Here is a 25306-nt window from a genome sequence, read left to right as displayed (position 1 = left end):
GAAAATTATCTTTCAACAGAAACATAGTCAGTACTGCAATTGTAATAAAGGGGTCCTGGGTTCGATACCCGCAGGAGGCACATAGTGGTTCAGATTCCACTCTAAACTGTAGGTCCAGTCCTGATTAGCCTTACTGTACATAAAGTGGACTTAAAACACCAATTCAATCAATCAATCAAAGAAAATTTGAATGCTAAAACATTACTTTGCAAGGCGGGCGTGAATGCCAAAAAGGACCAAACTGGCACGAGAGTGAGCAAGGCTGCACAGATCAGAAGTTTGCACTTGGGACTGTGCAGTCAGTAGAGACGATTGGGTGCCAAAACTAAGAATGGAGAGGAGGGGTGTGTGGCAAGGACAATTTACATTATCTTAGTAGGCAAGGCTTAGCATTTAAAAGTGAATAGTGCAGGGGTAAAAAGTAGGGGGAACTGTCCTCTTTCGCCACCACTGTCTGCAGTTAACAGTGACGTCACACTTTTTTTGTTTTGTTTAAAGTTTTGATACACATCATATACTTGGAGGGAGAGAAATCGACAGAAAACATGTTTCAAACATGCCAGTCATTGAATTATTTTGCCACCAAACCTAGTAAATACCTCTGAGAGATATAAAAATCCTGTAAAACCTAAAAAAAGGTTTAATTTAGGCACATAAACCTAAAATAGGTTCTAACAAGCAAAATAGGTTATTTTAGGCACTATTAAACTTCGTCAGTTGTTTCGTTTTTTAATGAAACGCTTATACCACTTGTTATTTATTATTTACCTGCAAAGGAAAAAAATAGGTTAAAAACCTAAAATCCGAGGTCTAATCATGAGCTACAGCACGGGCACTTCTGCCCCCCCCCCCCCAGCTTGATGATCTGCATGGTTCAGCCCAAAACGATACTCCACATGACCCCTTCCCATTTAAAGAAATGAAGTTGGATCCAAGATGGCAGACGTTGTCATGGCATGCACCAAAAAGTTCCCCCCTAGGCCTAACATATTACTATCATGACCAATTGCTGCAATCTACACTCCCTTTCATTTTATAAGGAGTGGTCAGGGACTTTTGACTCACTCTGTATAATAAAATATAATTGCAATTCAAGTCGGTGGAATGTCGAAAATAATTGCTAAGATATTCACAGCACTTATGGCCAATAAGTGATTAAAAGTGCAGAAATGGGAACTTGGAATACTTACAAACTCAATCACATTATTCGGAATTTAGTCTAGGAAAATGTAAAATCAGGATTTCACAGGCAGGGTGGCTACTCTAGGACTCTGTCAAAATTCAAGTATAATTCCCAGTTTTCAAGGCAAATTTTCCAAAAATTCAAGGCTACAAGAACATGTTTTCTCTATTTCAACTTACGTATTACCGCCTCTCACCACCCACCCACCCACACAAATATATTAACAATATATAAAGGATGTGTGTGATTCCAATATATCCAAAAATTCTAATACAATTAAATTAAATGGTACATATATTTAAAATATTTAATTTGAGATGAGGAGTTTACATTTGCCACTTCACATACTCAGACTCGAAATACATCTGCAAACATAAGTCACAAATGTTACGGTTTATATTCTAATTTACGAAAAATTGTTCTGTACATGAATTTCATACGAAAGTTTACCTAATCATTAGGGAGACAAATTTATGGTAAATAAAAACTGTGGAGAGCTTTAAATAAAATGTTAGATCAGCGGTATATACCAGCGGTGGAAAAAAAAAATAGCACACACTTTTTCATCAGGAGAGAAAACAACATACAAAAGAGCTATAAATTGATAAACTACATCACTTTTATGTACTGTACACAAGTACTTATCTGTCCAACCAAAAAGAAAACATCAACACAAAATCACTTCATTTCTAAATTGCATATTGATTTATTCATTGTATGTATTTAAAGGATATCCTTGCTGTCCAACAAATAAAATAATCACTACTGCACATACACAAACACATGTTGAAAATCACATGATGATAAACAAAATTCATTCATGACTGAACACAAATGACACCATTGTTTCCCTTGATGTGCGGGAACAGACTAATCTTATCGCTGCTACAGCTAGCAAGTTCAATGAAACTGGAAATTGAGTAGACATTCGGGGGAAGAAAGGAATGCAGCTTGACAGGGAGCGAAGTTTTTGAACTGAGATTATGTGCATGGGAAATCCAAATTTCCAGCATCTTCCTGATGTGATCGAAGATAAAACGTTCTATAGCTGCAAGTGGTAGGAAACCTTAGGCAAACGTTTTGTTACAAATCGACAGTTTGCGCGCAAAACCTCGATTGGCAGTTTTTGCATGTTTTCTGTTTATTTGATGATATTTCTCGGTTATTTCGCGAAAAGCGTTCATTTCGTGGAAAAGCACACATTTCGCATTACTTCGCGAATAAAACTCATTTATATTTCATCATTGGGGGTGTAGTTACGTGCAGAATGTTCAAAATTGCATCTTTTTTCCACATTTCGCGATTTCGCACATCGCGAAAATTCAATGTCCCTACTAATCATCTTCAAGATATCTTATCTTCCATCTGTAGGATATTGTTCTGCAAAGGACAATACCAAACTAAACGGGTTGAGAGAATTCTGTTCCTTCCTCGATAAATATAAAAACTGTGGAAAAAAAATTCTCAGGGCATTTATACATTTACACATGTATAAATTCAGTGGGATTTGGATTAATAAAAGTTGCAATTTTCACGTCTAAAGACAAAAGTCCTTGTGCATTTCTCTGTGTTCATCTAGTTCAGCATTAGTACAGAACATACTGTCACATTTCAGACACTTCATACATCTTCATGTGTTTGCTGAGATCACCACTCCAACAGAAATGGATGCTCATCAGTTTGCACCCTGCATGTGATTTTTAACATGAGTTCAAGTGAATGACTTGTTGCATTCTGTACACTCAAGAGGCCTGCTTTCCTTATGTGTTGCAAGATGAGTTTTTAAAATGTTCTTATGAAATTCTTCTCCACACCTTTCAGATGAATATCTGGATATGTTGGTATGAAGTTTCATATGTTGGACAAGGTTGAATTTTCAAGTGAATACCTTAGCACATATTGGACACTAGTTGCTTCACTGTTGTGTATTTTAGAGGGTTGGCATAAGAGTAACTGTTACCGCAATACTTGCACATACATTCCTTTCATTGTCATATGTGCTCTTCAGATCACCTTTCCTGGGAAATACATTATCACACACTAAACACTGGAATAACACAGTACAACCTTCCTTATAGGGTGGAGTATGGATTTTCATGAATCTGAGAGCAGATAAGTTGGCGTGAATTTTGGCATGCACTTTTAATTGGGATTGTGTAATGAATTTTTCCGCACAATTTTCTTCTGTTCTCTACTATGCACCCTGAGATGACTGGTCAGAGTTTTATTCATCTTAAATGCTCTTCCACAGAGGTGGCACTGGAATGCTCGTGTTAAATTGTGTGACTTTTGATGCCCTCTGAGCAGACTTTTTGTAGAAAATGATTTCTGACATTCCTGGCATTGAAAAGCTTTAACACCTGCATGCTTGACAAAGTGCTCTTGGAGGCTTCGCTTAGAATAGAATGCTTTGTCACACTCCGTGCAATTGTACGTATAACGTTCTGTGGAGTGAATCTTCATGTGCCAATTAAGTCTATTTCGTGCAATGAATGATTTACCACAATAGTTGCATTTGAAAGGAGAATCACCAGTATGGGACTGCATGTGTACCATGAGATTATTCTTATGGAAGAATGAACGATTACAGAAACACTTAAATGGACGAACTCCTGAATGCACCTGGAGATGTCGTTGGAGAGACATTTTATGCAGATATTTCTTGCCACATTCATTGCACTCGAAGCTTTGAACATCGTCATGAATTTTTATGTGTCTTTGATACATGCATTTCTCCATAAAAGTTTCACCACAAACAGAGCAGTTGTATTCCGAATTATCATTTCTTCCATCCTCTTCGGGTTCAGACTTTTGTGGTTTTGATTCACATTCACTTTCTTGCACTTTGCAATCCTTATCATCACTGAACGGTTTCATGCAGTAGGTGCACACAGAAATGTATTCATTATCATGGATGTTAATGTTGTTGTATAAAGTTTTAAGCATACGAAATGATTTTTTGCACAAATCACACTTGAAATGACGCTCTTTACTGTGAACTCTTCTGACATGGTTTGTTCGTACGCCTACCTGGCGGAATGCCATATCACAATACTTACACTTGAAAGGGCGTTCACCAGTATGAATTCTCATATGTCTCTTCAGATCAGAATTATAGCGAAAACGTTTTGAACAATGTGCACATGCCAACTGACGAATTACATAAACATCTTCGGAATTCTTTGAATGGCTTGCATTTTGAGAGTTACCCATGCTGAAAAGAAAAACACAAAACTTTAAGTTTGTATCTGCTACTTCATAAAATGAAATTTTATGCACAAATTTTTACATTTAGTTGGATGATTTGAATGTAAATAACATTAATTACATGGAATTACAGGGGTTGGACAAAATTGTGGAAACATGTGGTAAAAGCTTGATTTCGTCATCAGTGGAGGACCATGCTGGTCATCCAAGACAGCCTAAATTTGCCTTGGAATGGACAAATATAAGTTCTGGATAGAGATAATGGGTCTGAAACCTGTTCTCCAAAACCAACTGCTGACCTCTATGGTAGAGTGGTTATCACAGCATGTTTTGACACAAAGGGTTCTGGGTTCAAATCCTGACCTGGGCATGGTTGTTCTTTGTGAGTGTTCTTTCACCAGTTTCCTCTAGTTTACACTTTAGTTTTTCAATCTGATACACCTTTTACTTTTGATAATTTTTTCAAATTTTCCTCTCCATTCAATTTTCACAATTACGTAAATCTATTAAACTATTGATAATATCTAGATAACAGTGAAAGAAAATTCACGTCAATGCTCTAGAAGGAATTCTAAGCATATGTAGCTCTTTATATTTTAGAATTTCAAAGAGGTTTTTCGAATGGAGAGGAAAATTTGAAAAAATTGCCCTTACGGCTGCCAAAGGCCCAGTCGAGCCTAGTTATTCCATAGTTTTGTCCAACCCCTGCATATATGTTCCTAAGTACTCATTAAATGATTCTCACAGAATTATATTCATATTATCATCATTAATATCACAAATCATGAATAAAGAGCTTACAGATGTCCAGTTACATAACATGAAAAGACATACAGCACTCATTATTTATGTTCATTTCATAGCAAGGTTAAAATTCATTATTGCTTTCAAAAAATCTTACTTGCTCATCAATTTTGGTAATTCTCGGTTATCATCTCAAACTGACTGACAAAGTTTCTAAGTGCAATAAAATAAATTTCCTTTGTATTTAATTACTGAAAGTTGCAATAATTTCTCTAGCTTTAGTGCAATGACGAAAATAATTGATGAAAAACAAACACAATGAAAGAAGCATGTCCAAGTCAGGATTTGAAACCAGCACCGTTCGAAGTGAAAACATGAGTTCTACACATCTTCAGGCAATCAGATGGTAAGAATAATAAGGAGACAGAGTATAGAATAACTATAATTTTCAAGGACTTCTGGCATCAAAAGGAAGCTTTATGAGCAAGATTATATTACTAATAAAAGACCCCCCTCTCCCCACAACACATGCACAGAGAACATTACCATGAAAACTGACAAATTATCAACAGGATATACAGGCAAACATTTCTTAGTAAAATTCTGTTCACTGAAGCCAGATTTGATAATAAAACTATTTAGAAACCAGGAATTGTAATCCTGTATGCATGCGAGATCCCGCTTGGCAGAATGGTTAGTGTATTAGCATTCGGTGTGAGTGACATGCAGTTCAAACTCAAGTAGCAGCTAAAAATTTCAGTGTTGACAGAGCCTGATTCAATCCTATATTATGCCTGTAATCTTTCCTTTACTTACTTTTCTCATTACTTGAGCTAGTAATTTAATAATTTAGAACTGCACAATTTGTGTTCCTGTACAGATATAATAATACTGTATTTACGCATGTATAATGTGCACCCTGGTGTTTGATGGGGAAAGTGACAAAAATTATATCTCGTATCAGTGGCGACTTGTGGCTTTTCTTAGGTGTAGGAAGTTATGATCAACAGACTAAAAGAGAGAACAAAGAAAAGACTTTGAAAATGTGTTCAATTAAGCAGGCACACATATCACTTGTACTGTCCACTTCATTTAGAATGTTAGCTGCAACCCTGTACCCAAGGAGGCAATGCCCCTCCAACAATAAAATATTTACATGCAATCCTAAAAATACATACGAAAATATAACATTGACAATTTTTCAGATTGTGAAATAATTTCGATTTTTCTCTTGCATAAACGAATGGGTTGTTTGTGGAGATAGGCAAGCCCCAGAGATCTGCAGTCTGCAATATTTGGTCGTTTTAATTTTTTAACAATTGACGGGAGGCTAACAGATTTCCCGATACCCGATTTAAATTCATTACAAGAATCATTGCTAATACGTAGGCCTACATCATTTAATTTACAAATATATTATTTTCTAAATATAGAATTATCGTGGCTGTTCAATGATACTGGTAAAAGAAAATTGAAGGAAATTTGAAAATATGACAATTTGTGGAATACAGTACTATTATAATACTTCCGAGAATTGAGTGTAAACAAGAAGCACCAAACTGTACTCTGTGTGACAGCCTTGGTCTGTAAGCGATTGCGTTGCTGCTTGTTTGTCTGGTTGGGAAAGGAAGGGGGTTGTCTGTGGGGAGTTTTAATTTTTTCCCAACTCTGCAATTGTATGTCCAGCTGCAATACTACCATAGCGTCGTTGTCGCATCTAATAATACTCCAGTATTTTGAATCTTCCCCCACTAAAAGAATAAAAAATCCTGCGTATGGGACTAGTTAGCTTGCAAAAATTCACACACCGTGCCACTTGTTTCGATAACAACCTCAAACTTTTCAGTGAACTAAGCTGGTTCGACCACAGATATTATGTATATACGTCTATCTGTGGTTCGACGTTCGTGGGGTCCTCCCTGCCTGTTGTCGTGTGTATTGAGGACAGCGTTGCCAACCTCCTGATAAGAAGAATTGCTGCTTCAACTCTTAAATTATGCTAAATGCAACTAATTAAGTAGTTTTAAGTTCAATCTATGCAGCTATTTTGGAGTTGTGGAACTTGGGTTATCCATTATTTACTACAGTTATGTGCCCGACCCTGTGGCCGAGTGGTTAGCACATCGCGCTGCGACGCCAAGGGTCCCGGGTTCGAATCCCGGTCGGGCTTGGTTGTTTGTGAATGTCCATTCATCAATTTCATCATTTCATCACTCATCCCCATCTTCGCAAATTAGCCAAGAGGCACAAAAGGCGAAGTAAAATAAACTAAATCAAATCAAATCAAACTACAGTTATGCAACATTGAGAATTTCGCCCATCAAATCAATTACAATGTATAGTGTGCCTGAAAAAGTGGGAGAAAATTCGACGATTGGGAACGGCGGCCCGTATGTTTTATTTGTGACCTCCAACTTTCTACCGATTTTATTTCATAAAATGTTCATTTCCTAATCGGGGAGTATAAAGAAAAGATTAAAACGAGAAGACGGGCCGGGATGTGATTGTAAAACCTTGTCCTTTAGTCGGCATTCTTTCTCTTGTTTGGAACAAGCCTGCTAGAGAAGTACAAATGAGATATAAAATATCCCTCCTCAAAGTATCTTCCTTTGAATTAAATTTATCTGCCTCCCAAAGATGCACATTTAGAGCACTTTGCCAAACACAGGGTGCCGGATGCCAGCAAAGTTCAAATTATGGTAGGTTTAGAACAATAATCCAGGGTTGGCATCATTGAATGTAGGAAGCCCTCGATGCTTTCTCGCTGGCCATTTAACCGAGCAACTCCGTCCCCCTCTCTTCCACACCTCGCTCATCCCGCTGTAGGTGGAATATCCAGGTTCTTCAGCAGCAGGAACAACTGTCGTCTTTGGGCAGCAGATGGAGCAAGCCATGAGCAAGTGAATGACAGTGAACAGTAGCAAACCTAGTAAAATGTACGCATATTGCGCTCATAATTTAATAATGTGCATTAAACTCCTAAAAAAGGAGAAAACTGGAAATAAGTGTAAATGAACTGTAGGAAGTTCCTCACTTCTCTATATGGAGGAATCGTCCATCTTGTATATAATGCACAGTACATTCTATGTTTCAAGAAATGGCTTTCTTAGTTGTAGGTCGTAAAGCCGTTGCTATGCCAATCAAGAATGAATGACATCATACCTATTCCATGAGTTACCTGTTGCTATTTGGATCAAGAGGAGAATATTCTCTTGTGCAAACAATAAGCCACCAACCCACACCAACTCGCCCCTCTCCCCCCCCCCCACTGTGTTTAGCATCCCAATGATTTCACTCTTTAACCACCTTATTTATTCTGTAACAGTAGAAAGCAAGATCAAAATTACACTATGGATTTGCAGTGCTCAGGAAGTTATTTTCTACTATTTCTCGGCAAAGAAATACTGGTGATACGCATCCCATGTGACGGAAGGTGCATGCTTGAATTCCGCCAGAACGGCAGTGCTTTTCTTGGTGTTTACAAAGTAAAAAAATCGTGGGAAATGGCCTTTAAAATTTATATGTGGTTTTGCTCATTTCCTCTTTACTTTTCAAAAAAACTTAAAAATATATATATTTTCCATTACTAACATAACATTTATGAGGCACATTCAAGACACTCAAACTAACAGTTAGCAGCACATTTCTTCCATTAAAGCATTTACATAATCCATGTATGAGGGGGTACCCAAAAAAAAATTTAAAAAAAAATGGAATAACGCTGCGCTGGGCGGAGCTTCTGTAGTACGAATTTTTCCCGCTACGCAATCGTCGAGCAACTCGTTGTGAGTTCAGTGCACCAAGTGGCTTCGCCGGGGAAGGTTGTCTCTGGTCACGGTGATTTTTCATGAAAGCAATTTCGCTCGCACCTCGTTTTTTCTGATGGCCGATGTAAGAGAACAGCGTGTGGCTGTGAAATTTTGTTTCCTGCTCGGGAAAAATGCCGCAGAAACGGTTGTGATGTTGAACACAGCTTACAAGGACAGCGCTATTGGGAAAACTCAAGTGTACAATTGGTTATCTCGCTTCAAGAAAGGTGACATGTCGATTGATGACAAATCCCGTCCTTGAAGAGCTGGGGAAGTTATCTGGACTACCTTGGAGCTCGGTTCAGCGAATTTTAACGGAAGATTTGGGAATGAGAAGGGTCGGTGTGAAATTTGTGCCTCGGAATCTGAGTGACCAGCAAAAAGTGTTGAGTGGAAACACGCCGTGCTTTAAAAGAAGATCTCCGAGCGCAAGTTTTTGGCAAAAAACAGCATGACTCTCTTGCCCCACGACCCTTACTTACCGGCCCCCGCTCCGTGCGACTTTTTTTTGTTTCCACGAATGAAGAGGGACATGAAGGGACAGCGATTCGACGACGTAGAAGAGGTGAAGAAAAAAACGAGGAAGGAGCTGTTAGCCATCCCATCAGACGAGTTTAAAAAATGTTTCCAAGAATGGAATTACAGATTGGACAAATGTATTAAGTGTCATGGAGAGTACTTTGAAGGTGATAAGGTTGTTTTGTAAAAAAAAAAAAAAACAAAAAAAAACGCTCTTTAAAAAAAATCCGGTTTCTTTTGGGTACACCCTTGTATGTCATATTATTTGGCCAGTAAGAGATTTTAATTATTATTTTCTTCTTCCTTGTCTTTTCTTTCATGCAAAGTACAATAAAAATCAGAAAGTTTCTTCATTTTGTGATGAGCTTATTTCAACCACATTGCACATTACTGTCCCCATCTTCAATGGAATACTGTTGCCATATTCAGAAACTGCAGAATTTAAGCTTTACAATGATATATAACATGATAGGGTTCTGCAAACATGAAAAATTAATGCAAGTGTCACAAAATCATTGAATGACCCTGTACGGTTGCATGCATGTCCAAATTATTCCGTGTATAATACCCACCACAGGTTTTGGAAAAAAAGTGTGCCTTATACATGTGTAAATACGGTAATTCCATCAAGATGACTCAGGTGGGCAGGCCATGTGACATGAATGGCAAGTGACAGACACAAATGGTAGAGGAAAGAAGAGTTTACAGGATTCTTGTTGGGAAACCTGGTGGTAAGAGACCTGTAGGAAGGCCAAGACAAGATGGAGGAATAACGTTGAGATGTAAAAAAAAAAAAGGTAAAGAGTTCCCCTGTGCATAGCACCACGCCATGAAGGCGTATAGGGGTGTGGGGGTAACGCCCCACACTTTCTAGATCCGGTTGTGAGTGGGGGTAATGTGATCAGCATCACGCCCCTGACCACCTTTACCCCCCAGAGTTTCCCCCAGGTACCCATGTTATTCGACGCTGGGTGGGTGCCGGGGCCGCTTCCACCGTTAGAAAAGTTCCCGGATTTGAACCAGCCGGGGATCAAACCCAGGACCTTGAGCATGGTAGTCAGACGTGTTACCGACTGAGCCACCGCGTTGAGATGTACCTAAGGAAATTGGTAAGGGTAGAAAAGATTGAATTGATCTTGTGTTGCTGCAGCCATAAACCTTTGGGTTTAAGAATGCTAGAAAGTGAGTGAGTATTGTATTTAACCGAAGTATGAAAAAAGTTAGACAATTTTGCTACCCATGATAAATAATAACCAAACAGGGAGCAGCAGCGGAGAATGTATAGAAAATAATAAGATAAGGAAAAGGAACTTTTCTTCAACTACACTCAGTCTGGAACTAAGAAGAGAGCTAAAGAGAACATAATTAAAGATAATCAAAACTGTGAAAAAGCAGTTTCCTACATTGCTGCAAGAAAAAAAAAACCACAAATAGAAAAAACAAAACAAAAAAAAAAAACATTTTTTAAACAAAATCTGGGAAAGTATTGTTCCAATTTTATGACTGGAAACAAGAGATAATAAAACAGGAATTAAAAAGAGAAAATGGAGATTGATAGGACATATTCTGTGACGAATGAACACCAGTTTCCCCAGAGAAACATTAGAATAAAATATCCAAGGGAGAAGTAAAAGAAGTTGACCCAGGGTAACCTGGAGAAGGATACCAGAGACTGTGCAGGGTAGGAAAAGGGTGAACGGAAGAGAAGGTGGTGGTCCAAAACCAAGTCCAACAGAAGAATTTCCTGCATGAAATATTTTCTATTTAGGAGAAAAATTAAATAAGTAGTTAAGACGGGATCATGGGAACAATAGGGGTGCTACTTGAAAACAATATCAGTGGGCTTGGTCTCGCCAGTGTCACCTTAATTGAAATATTATGTATAATTATATTTGCAGTAGTACATAGTACACACACTGATCAAACAGGCCATATTTCATTCTTCTGAAATTTCAAGTTTTTCCCCAGCATTTATATATTGACAAAACCTTTAGAAAACTATGGTTAAACTGTGAAAACAATCGAGGTAAGAGCTGCATTTGCAGCGAGAATTCCTCTGGAAACACTCGACAATGTAATCCACAACACATACATATGTATTGTCATACATTCATCATTCGACATGTGCCAACTGACCACACCCTAAGAGTATTTTGTCAATTGTATCTAGGCTCATAGCAAACACATTAAATAATCACGCTGAAAAGAATTTTAAACTAGCATGGAAAAAAACAATAAAAATAAAAATGTATCATACCTTAATTCACAGTTTTCTGGTGTTGTATAATCTTGGAGTTCTGTCGTATCCTGTTGACTATCCACTTCAATTTTTACATCTAAATAATCTGAAAATGAAATGTCATCATTGTGAGCCCTTGAACCAGGATCTGAGGTAAGAAATTTTGTTTCCTCCAAAGGGTCAGAGCGATTATCCTCTGAAATGTTGCACATGTCATCATATCCACTTAATACTGATTCATGATGTTCACGTACAATGTTCTCCTCAGTACCATATTTGTTTGGCTCACCGTAAGCTAAAAATTCACATTCACTCTTCAGAGTTGTATTCAAGACTTCATCACTCTCTCCATTTTCATGAACTTTTATGTGACTTTCGTACATGCATTTCTCCGTAAAAGTTTTATCACAAGCAGAGCAGTTGTATTCGGAGTTATCACTGTTGCCTCCACCTAGTTCAGGTATAGACTTTTGTGGTTTGGATTCACATTCATTCATGTGTTCTTTGCAATCAGTATCATCAATGAAAGGTTTCAGACAGTACGTGCACATAGAAATGTATTGGTCATTATGGATCTTAATGTGCTTATCTAAATCAATAACCAAACTAAATGATTTTTCGCACAAAAAACATTTAAAATGTTTTGTTTTGGGTTTGCAAAGGTGGGTCGAAAGACTGTATCTTTCCACAAAACCTTTGTTACACTGTGGACACTTGAATGGATAGTCTTTAGTGTGCATTCTTATGACATGGACTGTTCGAGCATACGCCTGGCGGAATGCCTTATCACAATACTGACACTTGAAGGGGCGTTCACCAGTATGAGTTCTCATATGTCTCTGTAGGTCAAATTTACCATGAAAACGTTTTGAACAAAGCACACATGTGAAGTGGAATATTGTAGGAACATTCATTAAATGGCTTCCATCTTCAAAGTCACCCATGCTGAAAGAGATAATATAGTCTTCAAGTAACCAACCAAACTGTAAATTCATTCATGCTTTTACATTTTTACATTCTGTTTAATGCTTTGAGCATAAAAAGCATTAATTATGAAGAATTATATCTGTTCCTAGGTACTCATTACATGATTCTCACAGAATTACATTTGTATTATACATGTCAATAATTTCATAATTCAATTATGAAAATGCAAAGCTTCTATATGATCTGAAAGCTAACAAGAATTTGTCCTGTGATGTGGAAGTGCAAAAATTGAAAACAATAGACCAATTGTCATTATATGTGCTCCGGCAAAAATGAGGGAACAAAAATTTTCCAATAAGATAGAAGCTATATGATTTCTCTATGTAGCACTTTCTTTGATAATTTCTAATGTTTAAATTTTCAGGATAATTTGAGATAAAAATAGATGAAAACAAAGCATTCTATCTTTACCAATAACCTTTATAATGATATTAGATGAAGCAAACGAAGGAAAAAGAAGACGCTTAGAATGAGATTTAACACAGAGGAACAACACGTACATCTTGCACATACAGTGTGGTATTTAAGAAATTTCCAGTGGGGAGAAATTCTACTGACTGTCTAGGAACAGAATGAGATAATGACTTTATGCCATATAACATTTCCCCCCATGGATAAAATTTATCAAGCAGGGGGGGACACAAGTACCCAGATGGGGGGAAATCCCCCCATCCCCCCTACAAATACCAAACTATGCACATATATAAAGATATGCAGAAAAAAGAAAACAGGAATTACAGATAGATGCATGAAATGTAAGAATGAGAATAACTAGAAAAGAGAAATCAGAAATAAAGCAAGGAAAAGAAAGAAAATTTTGCAATCCCGAATCAATAGTAGCTACAGAGGGAGCATCAGAAGAGGACTATTAAGCAGAATAAAAGAGGCAAAAGGAAGCTTTACACAACTATTCCAAGTCGGAAACTCACAAGAGAACAAAATTAAGGATATTCAAAACAATGTGAAATCAGGTCTTGTTACATGGCTGCAAATATGGAGAATAACAACGAGGAACATAAATAAATAACATAACTTTGTAAAGAATATCTTGAGAAGAATTCTATAAATCAGTTAGCTGGAAATAATAGATATAAAACAGAAATTAAGAACAAAAAATGGAGATCGAAAGGACATACTCTGTGAAGAATAAAGTTATCCAAGAGAGGGATTAGAATGTAATTTCCCAAGTGAAAAGGAAAAGATGATGATCCAGGGAAACCTGGAGAAGGATTATCAGCAGAGACTGTGCACACATGGAAAAGGGTGAACAGAAGTAAAGGTGCTGGTCCAGAACCAAATCCAACAGAGGAGATTCCTGGAAGGGCCGTTTTCCATCCAATGAAATAGGTCAAGGCTTAGCATCACAAGGACAAATGAGGTATTACTTGAGATCAATATTAGGGGGCTTGGTCTTGAAAGCCAAAACCCAGGGATAGGAACTAATGCATTGATCACAAGTCATGCTATGAAAAGCCACCTGATAGGCCCTGGAGGTGTCTTTCTCAACCCTGGTCCCCACATTGATGGTTGTGCTATGGCCTGAACACAATGCACACATAAGTGCATTTAGTGTTTGTTGCGATGAGAGCATGGCTGATGACTGTTCATGGGGTTTATATGATGCTGCCTTCATTTGAACATTATGCATGATATTGTTGGTGGTAGTGCACATTCTAGAACAAAAAATAGCAATATTTTATCCCTTTGAAATTTCACGGACACAAACAGATTGTCACTCTTGACTACATCTTAAGAGCATTTTGACTCCCATGAGAGAGTGTTTACAGCATACTGCCAATATATTATTGTATCTAACTTAACATCACACCAAACAGATTAAACAATAACACTGAAAAAAAATGTAAATTAGAAATAAAAAAAGTTACTGCAATGTTCATTCAAACAATAATAAGAAATTGTTATCATACCTTTCTGCAGAGTTTTCTGGTGTTGTATAGGCTTGGAGTTCTGTGGTATCCTGTTGACTATCAACTTCAATCTTTATATCTACATAATGCCCTATTGGGCCATGATCTGAGATACACAATTTTGTTTCTTCCAAATGGGCACTGACATTGTCCTCTGGAATGTTACACATGCCATCATGTCCATTTATTGCTGATTCATGATCTTCACTCATGACATTCTCATCAATAGCAAATTCGTTGGGCACACCATCACTTAAATATTCACTTTCAATCTTCACAGTTGTATTCAAGATTACATCACTATTACCACCACTCTCTTGTTCATTTTCATGAACTTTCATGTGACTTTCGTACATGCATTTCTCTGCAAAGGTTTTACCACAAACAAAGCACTTGTATTCAGATTTATCATTGATGTTTCCGTATACTTCAGGTTCGGACTGTTGTGGTTTGGATTCACACTGATTTTTGTGTGCATTGCATTCAGTATCATCAGTGAAAAGTTTCAGGCAGTAAGTGCACATGGAAATGTATTTATCACTATGAATCCTAACATGCTTCTTTAAAGTTTCAAATGAAATAAATGATTTCTTGCACAAATAACATTTGAAGCATTTAGAATGCTTACGACTGTGGGCTACAAGCCTGTATTTTTCTATGAAACCTTTGTCACACTCATTGCACTTGAATGGAAACTCTTTAGTGTGGATCCTTCTGACGTGATTTGTTCGTGCATGTGTCTGGCGGAATGCCTTATCACAATACTCACACTTGAAAGGACGTTCACCAGTGTGAATTCTCATATGTCTCTGTAGGTCAGAATTAGAGTGAAAACGTTTTGAACAATGCACACACATGGATTGGCGTATATCTTCGGATTCCTTTAAATGGCTTCCATCTTCAGAGTTGCCCATGCTGAAAAAGATAATATGGTCTTCAAGTAACCAATGAAACTAAGTTCATTTCTGCTTTTATTCTATTGATAAAATTACATTTTTTTAACAACCTTATTATATTTTGTTTTAAGTTTTCAATATACAGTAAAACCTCGTTAATCTGGACCCTGATAAGCCAGACTTCGCTTAATCTGGACAGGCAAAAAAAAAAAAAAAAACATAATGCAAGGTTTTAAATGTGGCTAGAAGTCAACAAGAGAACTTCCCAAAGAAAAGGCAGCCAACCACTGATGATATTCTGTTTCACGCAGACTTTGTACTGTACTATTATAGTGTATTTAGGTCTATGCCCTTTAATTACACCATAATAAACATGTTTTGTTGCTATAAACGGAGTTTTCATGAAATTTCTACTGTTCTTTTAGGTTATTTCAGTTAATCCGGACTTTCATTAAACCGGTCAACTCATCCCCCCATTAGTCCAGATAAATGATAATGAGGTTTTACTGTAATGGCATTAATTATATGTTCTTATAAAATCCATATGAATAATATCATTACTTACTTATGAAAAAGGCCTCTACAATGATGCAGTGGTAGCATCGTTACCTTGTAATCAAGGGGTCCCAGGTTCAATACCCAGTGGAGGCAAACAGTGGTTCGGATCCTGCTTGAAACTGTAGGTCCAGTCCTGATTAGCCTTACTGTGCATAAAATGGTCTTAGAACTCCAACTCAATCAATTAATTATGAAAATGTAAACCTTCGCTACAATCTGGAAGCTAACAAGAATTTATCCTATTAGGTGAGAGTGCAAAAATTCAAAACTATAGAACAATTGACATTTTATGTACCCCAGCAAAAGTGCGAGAACAAATTTTGTATTCAATGATTTTCAATAAGTTAGAAATTATATAATTAGCAATCAACACACATTTACTCTTGATGATCTACATTATGTCCAATATGTATGTACATAATGTACTTCATAGATCAACTGTGCATTCAATTTGTATAGATTTTTCAAAAGCATCTCATAAAATTAATCATAATATTCCTTTACTTAAAATATCAAGTTTTTGGGTTTGCAATCAATTTACTGTACTCTTTCAAATCATATGTTCAGAACAAATCAATATGTAACATATAAACAGAGAATTATAGTTTGTTGAGGGAAAACCTGGAAGTCTTGGAATTTAGTAAGTAGCATCTATTTTTTGAGAAATGAAAACTTGTGTATAGATCGACCACAAGGGAAAAAACCTTGGGATGAAAAGTCCCCATGCAGCTTTCCCTTCTTCCCTCCACCTCGGGCCATAAGGAAGCATGGTCCACTCTCCCACTCCCCTACTCGCGGGAGTACGGCGCACAGGAGTCGTGGGTCTGCTCAGGTTGTTTTGCTTGTGGTTCTACTATACAAATTATATTTAACAGTTGGGCTGAAAAGTTCGTAGGCTGACTCATAGATGGCGTTACTAGAATTAAATCCATGTGATTTTTACTTAGTACTAACCTTCAAAAGATACGTGTATAAATTTCACAGCTGCCGGATAATTAGTTCGTGAGATATAGCATTGTGAGTGAAGCAGTTTTTGTTATTGTGAAAAAATGGATAAAAAAAGAATTTCGTGTGTTAATAAAGCATTGCTTTTTGGCGAAAAAAAAATACTGTTGAAGCCAAGGCTTGGCTTGATAAACATTATTCGGACTCTGCACCAGGAAAATCAACCATTGAGAAGTGGTTTGCTAAATTTAAACGAGGCGAAATGAGCATTGAAGACGATGCACGCAGTGGACGCCCCAAAGAGGCTGTTACCGACGAAAACATCAAAAAAGTCCACAAAATAATTTTAAATGATCGTAAAGTGAAGTTGATATAGATAGCTGAGACTTTAAAAATATCGAAGGAACGTGTTGGCCATATTGTGCATGAATCAGGGTGGCTACAAACAAGCAGAAATGAAATTCCCTGACTTTTCCAGGTTTTCCAGGACAAAATTTAAATTTTTCCCTGACAATTACAAACTAAAATAAATCGATGTTTTTGCAAAATGGAAATAATAAACTCATACAGATCCACGTATGGTTTCGTTAAGTACCAATATCATCTTCTATAAAATTGACTTAATTTCTCTATTCTCTATGATTTGAATTCAAACTGCAAAACAGTGAATTTGGAAAATTATTACAATTCACAAGCTAGGGAAGGATTATGGAATTTTGTCATATGCAGTAAGTTTAAAATAAAATATTTGATTATTTTTAAAGTTACGACTAAATGAGATAAGAGTGAAGAGTGATTGATTAAGAAATACAATTTGTAATTTATAAGTCTCCTTATACATTCTCGGTATTATATGTTGATATTTCCACTGAGGTTTGGAACCCTCTGCTTACAAGAACCATGAGTGCGGACTAATTTTTCAATGCATAAATATACTTCTCTCTTCTCTGTCAAGCAAACAACTTAACTCTTTCGAGCCTAACAATGAAAAAACAGGAATTTGGCATTGAAAACTGCTTTATTGTTTTTCGAAGTATTCTCCTTTATGGTCAATACACTTTTGCATTCGTTCGAACCATTTGTCAAAGCAGTTTTTCCAATCTTCTTGAGACACCTCCATAATATGGTTTTTGAACGCATCAACGGCGTCTTCCGCCGACGAAAATCGTTGTCCACGCAATTTATTCTTGACATTCGGGAACAAGAAGAAGTCATTGGGTGCCAAATCAGGATTGTACGGCGGATGACCCATCAATTCGATTTTTTGACTGTTCATAAAGTCGGTTGTTAGACGAGATGTGTGACAGCTGGCATTGTCTTGATGAAGAATGATCCGACGGCGTTTGTTTGTTTTCCGTATTTGACCGAAAACCTCTGGCAAACAAATTGTTGTGTACCATTCAGAGTTGACCGTTCTACGTTCCTCTAAAGGCACAGTTGCCACAAGACCAGTTTTCCCGAAAAAAACAGGCGACCATTTGTTTCGATGTGCTTCGAGCGCGAACAACTTTTGTTGGATTGGGTTCATCTTGAAACACCCATACAGTCGACTGCTGTTTACGTTCCGGCTCATATGCATATATCCATGATTCGTCACCTGTTACAATCTTATATACGTCTTTTGAAGCACCACGATTGTATTTATTGAGCATTTGTTTGCACCAATTGACGCGAGCGTCATTTTGAGTTCTTGTCAAATTGTGTGGGATCCAACGAGAACATACCTTTCTCACAGCTAAATGATCATGTAATATTTTATATATGCTGGTGGAACTAATGCCTATGGTTGCCTCAATCTCACAGTATGTCACATGACGATCTTGCAGTATTAGGTTTTGCACAGCATCAATGTTTTCTTGAACAACAACTGATTTTGGACGACCTTCGCGAATCTCGTCGGTGAGCGAATGGCGGCCACGATTAAATTCGTTATACCAGCGTTTCATAGTGGCAAAGGATGGGGCATCATCGCCAAATGTGGAAGTAAGTTGATCGATGCACTCTTGTCTTGGTAATCCACGTCGAAAATCGTAAAAAATCATCGCACGAAAATGTTCACGAGTTAGTTCCATTTTATTGTTGTCGCGCAATCTCCAAGGCAACATAAACAACACAAATGAAGCTATTGACAAAACATTTGAAGTACGTTATGGTCAATAATGCCAGACGATTCCGTGCAAACGTCAAATCGCGCCTAACTTCAATCAGTGTTGCCAAGTCTCAAAATATAAATAGTGACCCTCGTATCAATGGGGTTTCTGCTTCAGTACAGTATATCCAAGTGAAGTACTGTGAAACTGACAACATGCAGTTATACCATTAATGCTGACGAAAAGGGTATGTAGGTTGCCTATTAGAAATTTAACGCAAGGAATTTATAGAATAGCATTGTATAGGTACCTGATTTAGCTAACCACACATTAAAACAGAAACACTAATAATATAAGCTTCTGAAAGTTCATATACGAGGGGAGTGCTGAAAAAAACTCCAAGCACTAGTGGTCGGAGAGCGACACACACACATGCAGGCAGGAAGAAGTGACATGTAGCTGTAATCTGGTACAGTTGCAATGCAGCCGTTTTAGGACAGTTCTAAGTTAAAGATTGCAGCTCTCATACCACCGACTGCCATGTAGCCTACATTGCACGCTCAGAATTTGACACAGAGCCACCAGCAATCGTGTGAGGTGTGCAGACTGCACGTCGTGAGTGATAGTATGGTCAGACGATGGTGCAGACAATTCACGGAAGGCCAGTCGAATGTGCACAACCCCATACAGCTGAGAACACACGGGCCCTTTGCATCACTTCAGGTGAGAGATCTTGAACCACTCCCTGTACAGCCCTCACCTTGAATGTACAGACTTTCATCTCTTTGTTTAACTGAAGAGGTTTCTGGCAGGGCAAGGATTTGACAGCTACACTGTGGTAGAGATAGTTCCAGTCTTTGACGTCAGACAGATATGCCATGGGCATACAAAATTTAGTGCCATGCTACGACGAATGCTAGAACAACGGTGGTGATTATGCCGAAAATTAGGACTCACTGTTGCTAATGCAATAACTCACAACTGATATTCTTGTTTTATTTATGCCTAATCGGTAGGGACCTTGATATTTTTTTTCTTTTCAAATTGGTGTATTTTATTTTTTACTATACGGTGTTATTTTCCCCAAAATTAACATTTTCATTTTAGCGCATTTTCTGGCAAATATCTGAAATTATACCTTCATGGTGTTTTTAAACTACTGTTTGAAATTGTAAGTCACATGGCTTCTTACGCCTGTTTGTGAGAGTTTGATATCTTGAAAGTTATTTTGAGAAAGTTATTTTCCATACCCCTTTTTTAATTTTAAGGTAAGGATTTGTAGATAATGGAATTTTCCTAGTATATACTGAAGGGTGCATATGACCATAAGTGGCGACGGACCCAAAAAATTAAAATCAATCAATCTCACGTGACCGATACACATATATTATGGCACCAAAAATTGGCACTATCTTTTTTTGACTTGTTAGTGTTACGTTTCCCAAAATTCGCGTTTTTGTTTTAGAACATTTTTCTGCCAAATATACCGAAACTTAATACTCCATTGTGCTTTTAAACTATTATTTTAAATTGTAGGTCACATGGTCTACGCATTTTCGTGACAGTTTGATATGTTGGAACAGATTTTTGAGGAAGTAAAAGTAAAGTGCTCCCCTACACTTTTCCATGAAGGTGTATAGTAGGGGTGTGGAGTTAGGGCCCCACACTTTATTGATCATGGCTGAAGGTAGGGGTGATGTGATCAGCAACATGCTCCTGGCTACCTTTATCCCTCAAAGTAACCTCAAGGTACCTGCTTCATATGATGCTGGGTGGGTGCCGGAGCAGTTTGAATAGGTGGAAAACATCCCAGTTCTCCCCGCAGGGGATCGACCCTGGGTTTCTCGCATGGTAGTCAGATGCCCTAACGACTGAGCTCCATTATTTCTCGCTCGACAAATGCCGATGGTGCACACTTAGCTTGGTAATTCAAAACACATCTCGCGCGACAAATACGAACATGTGGCTCCCGTGTGACTGTAGATACGCACGCGATCTCCTGTTAGAACCCTGCCACTTTCCTCTGTGATGCAAATGGTTTTGATAGAAGTTGAAACATTCGTGGGAAATACATGATTTAATGTGGCTGTCGGAAATATTCCATGTACGTATAACTCTATAGTTTACTCTTGAATAAAATGTTGAAAATCTTGCATATTCTATGTACACAAACATGGCCTAGAAAAGTCAAGAATGTTGGATTTCATGGAATTTTTCGTTGTTTTAGGACATTTCTTTTAAAAAATCGCTAAAAACGCCAACAATTCGCATTTTATGCCAAATTCGCATTACTTCGATATTTCGAACGGGCGAAAAATGTGTCCAGACATCACTGCACATTTCTAAACATAACTTCGCACTAATTACCATTTTTCACGGTTTTGGCGTTTGCGAAAAATCAATGTCCCTACTAATTGGAAATTACTTTCTGACCACCCCTCATATAAATCAGTAGATGGAAAGTGAAAATTTAGCAGGGCTGGCAGAGAAAAGTCAATTCTTGAAGAAAGTGATTTGCTTTTATGATTGAATAATTCGAGTAAATACGAGTATGATATTAAAATATTTATATATTTATTATTAGTAATTTATTTCATAATATTGGACATTAACCTTACTCAGTGAGAGATTAGTGACCATCTCCCACGCGTTTAAAGAGACAGGACAGAGAGTGGCGTTAATTTCATTGCAATACTAGTGTTGCAGTAAATTTGAGGTTGGGAGCATGCACTTGCCAATTTTTATAACGTTCATCAATGCAGATTTATGTTTCAATTTTTCGTGATAGTATTCAATATATATCCCATTTGCTTGGATTCTTCTTGACATCTAAGAATAGTGCAATGTCGCAATGTCATTGTAAACGGATGTTAACTTGTGCAAAACCAGTAATACGTCAGGATGATGAAAGAAAACATTTGTAAGCACTGCTACATTAAATAAGGCAAAGTGAGCCAGAAGAGTAATTAAATTCCAGCAGCATATTTGCAGTCTACAGCTCTTCTTGTTTATGCATGCGCTTTTTGTTGGATGTTGCAGTCAATGCAATTTCTGTCGCATGTTGTAGTGAGATACTCTGTCGGGTGGAGATATTCGACAAAAATCGTATGTATCAATGGAACCTATTTGTTTCCATGTTCCTTCAGTTTGCCCAACAAAATGCCTTACTACGACGTCCGATAACTATCGGACGGCCCCACCCGCTCGTATCCCCTCCATCTGTTGACAAGTCCCCTTACTACTCCCATACAGACAAGAAAAAATGATAATTCAATGCATTTAATTAATATTTAGAGGCTTAGCCTTTACTCCCCCGATGATACCATATGGTATCATCAGAGTAAGGTCGTACTGGCCCGATGATACCATATGGTATCATGGTACGAAATGAATGTGCTTTTTGGACCTTCATACTCTTATGTTTGGGTGGAAACACTGACACAGGTCTGGAGCAAGCCTGGGAAATTCATATTGATGACCAACCTCCCCCTCTCATCAACATATCCATGCCACATTTCCGAACAGAGTTTCACATTTTGGCTCATTATTCAACTTGTATGGCACCCAGGAATATGAAACATGTTTCAATCTCTTTGGAAACGTCCATTGTTTGAAGAGAATACTAAGGTTTGCGCCCTCTTCCCAAAATAGCGGGAGAAGAGAGGGCAAATTCCAGATTTTTCTTTTAAAATTCAGTGGTCACGCCCCGAAGCCCCCCTTCCTCAGTTCGGTGTTCTGAATTGTACACGGTTGCATGCTATGATGTTTTAGCTGCAAAACAAAACTTATCCGAAGTATATTGCTCTCATAGTGCCCGAGTTATAACAAATTTCCTCCAAAAATGCAAATTACCTATTTTCCGTAAAAAAAAATAATCACATTTTGGCTTATTATTCAACTTGTATTGCACCCAAGAACATGAAACATGTTTCATTCTCTTGAAAAATGTTACTAAATTTCGCGCCTTCTTAACAAATAGCGGGAGAAGAGGAGGCAAACTCCAGATTTTTATTGTTTTTTTGATTGAAATTCGGGGGTCGCGCCCCCAAAACCCCCCTTCCTCGATTCGGCGTTCCGAATTGTACACGGTTGCATGCTCTGATGTTTTAGCTGCAAAACAAACCTTATTCCAAGTAGATTACTCCCATAGTGCCCAAGTTATAAAAATTTTCCTCCAAAAATGCAAATTACATATTTCTCGTAACAAAAAACAAATAATCACATCTTGGCTTATTATTGTATGGCACCCAAGAACATGAACCATGTTTCATTCTCTTGAGAAATGTCCATTCTTTAAAAAGAATACTAAAGTTCGCGCCTTCTCCCCCAAATAGCGGAAGAAGAGGGGGCAAACTCCAATTTTTATGTTTTTTCCATTGAAATTCAGGGGGATGTGCCCCCCAGCCGCTCCTCTTCGGTCCGGTGTTCTGTTTGTACACGGTTGCATGCTATGATGCTTTAGCTGAAAAACAAAACTTATCCGAAGTATATTGCTCCCATAGTGCCCGAGTTATAACAAATTTCCTCCAAAAATGCAAATTACCTATTTTCCGTAAAAAAAAATAATCACATTTTGGCTTATTATTCAACTTGTATGGCACCCAAGAGCATGAAACATGTTTCATTCTCTTGAGAAATGTCAATTCTTTGAAAAGAATACTAAAGTTCGCGCCATCTTAGCAAATAGCGGGAGAAGAAGGGGCAAACTCCAAATTTTTGTTTTTTTCATTGAAATTCGGGGGTCGCGCCCGCCAAACCGCCCTTCCTCGGTTCGGCGTTCTAAATTGTATAGGGTTGCATGCTCTGATGTTTTAGCTGCAAAACAAAATTTATCCGAAGTAGATTGCTCCCATAGTGCCCGAGTTATAACAATTTTCGTCAAAAGAGTGTTCGAATTCAATGAAGACGAAATTCCCTGACATTTCCCTGACTTTTTTTGACACCTCAAATTCCCTGACTTTTCCCGGTTTTCCAGGTCTGTCGCCACCCTGATGAATATTTGAACATGCGAAAGCTGTGTGCAAAATGGGTGCCGTGCGTGCTCACAATCGACAATGCACCGTGTCACAAATCAATGAAAACGATGGCAAAATTATATGAATTAGACTACGAATTGCTTCCCATCCACCATATTCTCCAGATCTGGCCCCCAGTGACTTTTTCCTGTTTGCAGACCTTAAAAGAATGCTCGCTGGAAAGAAATTTAGCACTGATGAAGAGGTAATCGCCGAAACTGAGGCCTATTTTGAGGCTAACGAGAAATCGTACTATAAAAATGGCATCGAAAAATTGTATGACCGCTATAATCATTGTATCGCCCTCGAAGGCAACTATATTGAACAATAAAATCGAATTTTGTCAAAAAAATATTTTTTACTATGTTAGCCTACGAACTTTTCAGCCCAACTGTTACAACCTGTGGGTTTCTCTTCAATTGCGAAGTAATTAGTTGACCCATTAGATAATGAGCTGTAGTAGCTTAGCCAATAAGGCATCTGACTACCATGTGAGACACTCAGGTTCGAACCCCGATGGGAGAGAACCAGGATTTTTTTCACCTGTACAAACGGCTTAGGCACCCACCCAGCATTGTGTAAAGTGGGTACCTTGATGAAACTCTGGGTGGGGGGGGGGGGGCAAAAAGGGGTATGGTGCTGATCACATCAATGCCACCTTTGGCTGTGACCAAGATAATGTGGGGCCCTAACCACACACCCCATATATGCCTTCATGCCATGGTGCAAAGGACAGGCAAGCACTTTACTTTATATTTTTAAATACAGAGAACAAGCACACCACAGGTGGATTCCCTACTGCAACAGTTAATGATGGGCAATAGCAGACAACACAGATGCAGACAGGTAGTTGACAACAGGGCACCTAGGGGTGGCCAAAGTACTAAAAACAATAGAAGCACTCCAAGCAAGAATGTGACAAGTTCTAACGAGGATGGTGGCAGTGGCTATTGAAATTAATAGAGCTACGAAAGAGTAGCTGTTGCGAGATAACTGAGTACTAGTTTTTCTGTATTTATTTACAACCCAAAGGCTAAATGGGATTTCTCGACCTTGAGTCAAAAACCCTGATGGAACTGATATGCAACCTATATCCAAACACCATACGTTTGGTGCAGTGAATTTCGGTGAAGTCCGGAGGGCTCATTTAGTCAAATCCACTCTCCTCACCTCCTCGTTGGGGCCC

General features: G+C 37.9%; 1 protein-coding gene across 5 annotated transcripts in view; it reads right to left on the bottom strand.

The window, feature by feature from the left end:
- Positions 1 to 1542: 1542 nt before the first annotated feature.
- LOC145989985 (uncharacterized) overlaps positions 1543 to 25306 on the bottom strand; it is a 180355-nt gene continuing 156591 nt past the window's right edge. For 4 of the 5 annotated variants that reach the window (XM_083125549.1, XM_083125545.1, XM_083125550.1 and 1 more), the window contains exons 3-5: positions 14617 to 15531; positions 11720 to 12646; positions 1543 to 4397 (exon numbers count right to left, since the gene is read on the bottom strand). In XM_083125549.1, the coding sequence (XP_082981675.1) occupies positions 3326 to 4397; positions 11720 to 12646; positions 14617 to 15531 (2914 nt within the window). In that variant the 3' untranslated portion in view covers positions 1543 to 3325. The remainder of the gene's footprint in view (positions 4398 to 11719; positions 12647 to 14616; positions 15532 to 25306) is intronic. The other variant, XM_083125547.1, reaches the window with a different exon arrangement.

This window comes from Lepisma saccharinum, chromosome 7, assembly GCF_977018435.1.
Source record: "Lepisma saccharinum chromosome 7, izLepSacc3.1, whole genome shotgun sequence".
In the NCBI taxonomy this organism is placed as follows: Eukaryota; Metazoa; Arthropoda; class Insecta; order Zygentoma; family Lepismatidae; genus Lepisma; species Lepisma saccharinum.
This window is presented reverse-complemented; position numbering and strand designations above follow the sequence as displayed.